This window comes from Triticum aestivum, chromosome 2A (assembly GCF_018294505.1).
Source record: "Triticum aestivum cultivar Chinese Spring chromosome 2A, IWGSC CS RefSeq v2.1, whole genome shotgun sequence".
In the NCBI taxonomy this organism is placed as follows: domain Eukaryota; kingdom Viridiplantae; phylum Streptophyta; class Magnoliopsida; order Poales; family Poaceae; genus Triticum; species Triticum aestivum.
The window spans coordinates 162,646,808-162,649,266 of NC_057797.1; the positions used below are offsets into that span (position 1 = coordinate 162,646,808).

Below are 2,459 nucleotides of genomic sequence, written 5' to 3' on the forward strand. Positions count from 1 at the left end.
AAATTTGGCATAATTATTTTTGGAGACGATCATTGCTAGATTGAAAAAAGTAGTGCGCGTTGGTTAGGCAAAGTCATACGTCATTACGTCCAAGGGATAAAACATTTCGGCAACTCGGTGCACATTTGATGATTCCATAGGGTGGACACTCACAAATAACCAATAAATAAAATTTCTCCAAGACGACTCAGAGGTGGACACAAATAAAGCTACATATTCTCTTTAATCGAACTGAAAACTCGCACTATATCTCATCTTCTAATAATGGTACCGACGGATCTTGACCTTGCCTCTGCAATTCTACTACGACCATGCCTCTGCAAAACAAAAATAAAATCAAAAGTTAAAGTACAATACAGAAATAGCACGTACTAATTCATGCACCCATGAAAGATTCTATCTCCATATAAAATGAAAACAGTTTAATTTATGCGGAACAAACGAGTAGTTACCTGGTTTGCCCAGTTAAGAAGCAGCTTCAGGGGCGGGTGCGGCCCTCAGCGGTGGCACGTGGCCTGCTCTCCGATCCACAAAAAGATACAAATTGTTCATAATGCAAGACGAGATAATGCAGAAAACAGTTTATAGTACGGAGAGCAAGAACTTACCCTCGCAAGATCCATAATCACTCAGAGCCGTGCCACAGATAACCGCCACACGAAGGATGTTTTCTCCATGCACGGGTGCCGACATGAGCTTGTCGAGGTCGCCGTCGTCCGATATGCGGCATATGCAGATAGGAGCGTTTACGAAGAGTGACCTCAGGCCGTCACAGCACTTGCCTTGGTTTGGAGGCTCCGGCGCGGTTTTGTTGGTGAAGTAATCCTTGCATGGCATCAGCCCCATCAGCGATGGTAGACACTCTTTCGGCTCCGGCTTCGCTGGCGGCGGCGGCGGCGGCAGCGCACTTGGCGTAGGTGGACAGAATATCGGCGGTATACAGAATAACTGTGGTAGAAACGAAAAGCAGGGAATGCACCATGCCGATGGTTTTGCTACTAAATCGTTGCTGGTGGAGGGGGCAGGGGCCTCCCTGACGGCCGCCGAAGGCTGCGGCGTGGCGGCGATCAGAACTACGGCGAGGAGCAAGGCGAGATGGGATTTGGATGGTGCCATCGGTCTCAGGTTGTGCGTTGCAGCGCTGGTTTGCAGCAAGTATGATGATTCCTATGGCTATGGCTGGTGATCCATTTATACAGGATGCATGTGGAATGTGATGCGTTGAGATGCGGAGAGAAAGATGGGTTCTGTTTGGATTGATTGATTTCTTATCTAGCGGAACGATCAGGCGCGTATTTCGTATGTACGTTGTCGGCTTCTCTCCTCCAGAACTCTCCTGTTTCATGCAATTAAACTGATAATGACCACGTTTGGTTTTTACGAATTGATAATGGCCAAGTTTATTTTTTGGAGAAAAGATAATGACCAAGTTTGTTACTACGAGTTAGCGTTTCAAGTTTTTTCTTCCAAGAACTGTTAGCCTTTCAAGTTACTAACTGATCCATGTTGTTTTCATTCATATAGCGACAAATACTGATTCTCTCCCTCTCTTTTTCCTCCCCGGTGATCGTCGTGTCTCCTTAATCCCTCTCCATGCTATAAGACAAAGATATACATTTTTCTCCACATTCCTCCCTCCACCTCCATTCTCGTCATCCTCTCTCGCTCGCATTGTCGTCGTTTCAAAAATCTATCATCTCGCCTTACAATCACTTGGGCACCTTCTAAAAGGAAAATTTGTGAAATGTTCCAACATATTGCGGGAGATTATGGTGTAAAAATCAAATTTATAAAGGGAATGTTTCTCAACTACCATGAGATGATGACATATTAAATATTTTATTCACAAATACTGAAAGAAACGCAAAGAAACAAAATACGATGTATACCTAAGAAATCAAACTAAAACATACTTGATTAACTCAAATACCCTATTTCATTAAACTACCCACATTACATTGGACACCTGAAATTCAAGTCTACAGAAATGATAGTCAAATATTCCATCCAATCCAAAACAAGTGTCTTGGTTTTAGTTCAAATTTGAACTAAAAGCACAACACTTATTTTGGATTAGAGGGACTAGTAATTAGTCAAAAATATTACAAATGAGTTTCAGAAAAGCTATAATTTAGGTTGTGAATATTTCTGGTCGCCTGCTTGTGCCCTCACTGGAAGAATCAATGTTGGTTGTTGATTGGTAGGTTCCAATGTTGACGACATATGTCGACTGGCTAGACTCACGTGTTGAGGAAGGTGGTGCCTGTCTTGTCGAAGATGAGAGAGGGTGCATGTGTCATAACCTTTTGGTTTGGATAATTTATCATTTTTCTTATAAAATTCCCTCTCATTATTGAACTACAATTAGTTACATCATCTATCTAGTAAGAGACGAATGAGTTCAACAGGAAGTTAGTACAATATGGGCCCTTGGACATTAATTTGCGCTAGCTCATGGG

At 42.6% G+C, this 2,459-nt stretch overlaps 1 protein-coding gene across 1 annotated transcript; it reads right to left on the reverse strand.

Annotated features, from left to right (window-relative positions):
- Positions 1–149: 149 nt before the first annotated feature.
- LOC123185062 (non-specific lipid-transfer protein C6-like) lies at positions 150–1,230 on the reverse strand. Its single transcript, XM_044597073.1, has 3 exons — positions 609–1,230; positions 453–515; positions 150–317 (listed from the first exon to the last, which is right to left on the reverse strand). Exons 1-2 carry the CDS (start codon positions 1,114–1,116, stop codon positions 466–468), a joined length of 558 nt encoding a protein of 185 aa, XP_044453008.1. The 5' UTR covers positions 1,117–1,230; the 3' UTR covers positions 150–317; positions 453–465.
- Between the last annotated feature and the right edge of the window lie 1,229 nt (positions 1,231–2,459).

What these genes read in the sequence shown, in the direction of transcription:
- LOC123185062 (XM_044597073.1), bottom strand. Translation starts at nt 1,116, where the DNA reads ATGGCACCATCCAAATCCCATCTCGCCTTGCTCCTCGCCGTAGTTCTG. An exon ending in TGATTATGGATCTTGCGAGG is followed by an intron (nt 516 to 608) that starts GTAAGTTCTTGC and finishes ATCGGAGAGCAG; the next exon opens with GCCACGTGCCACCGCTGAGG.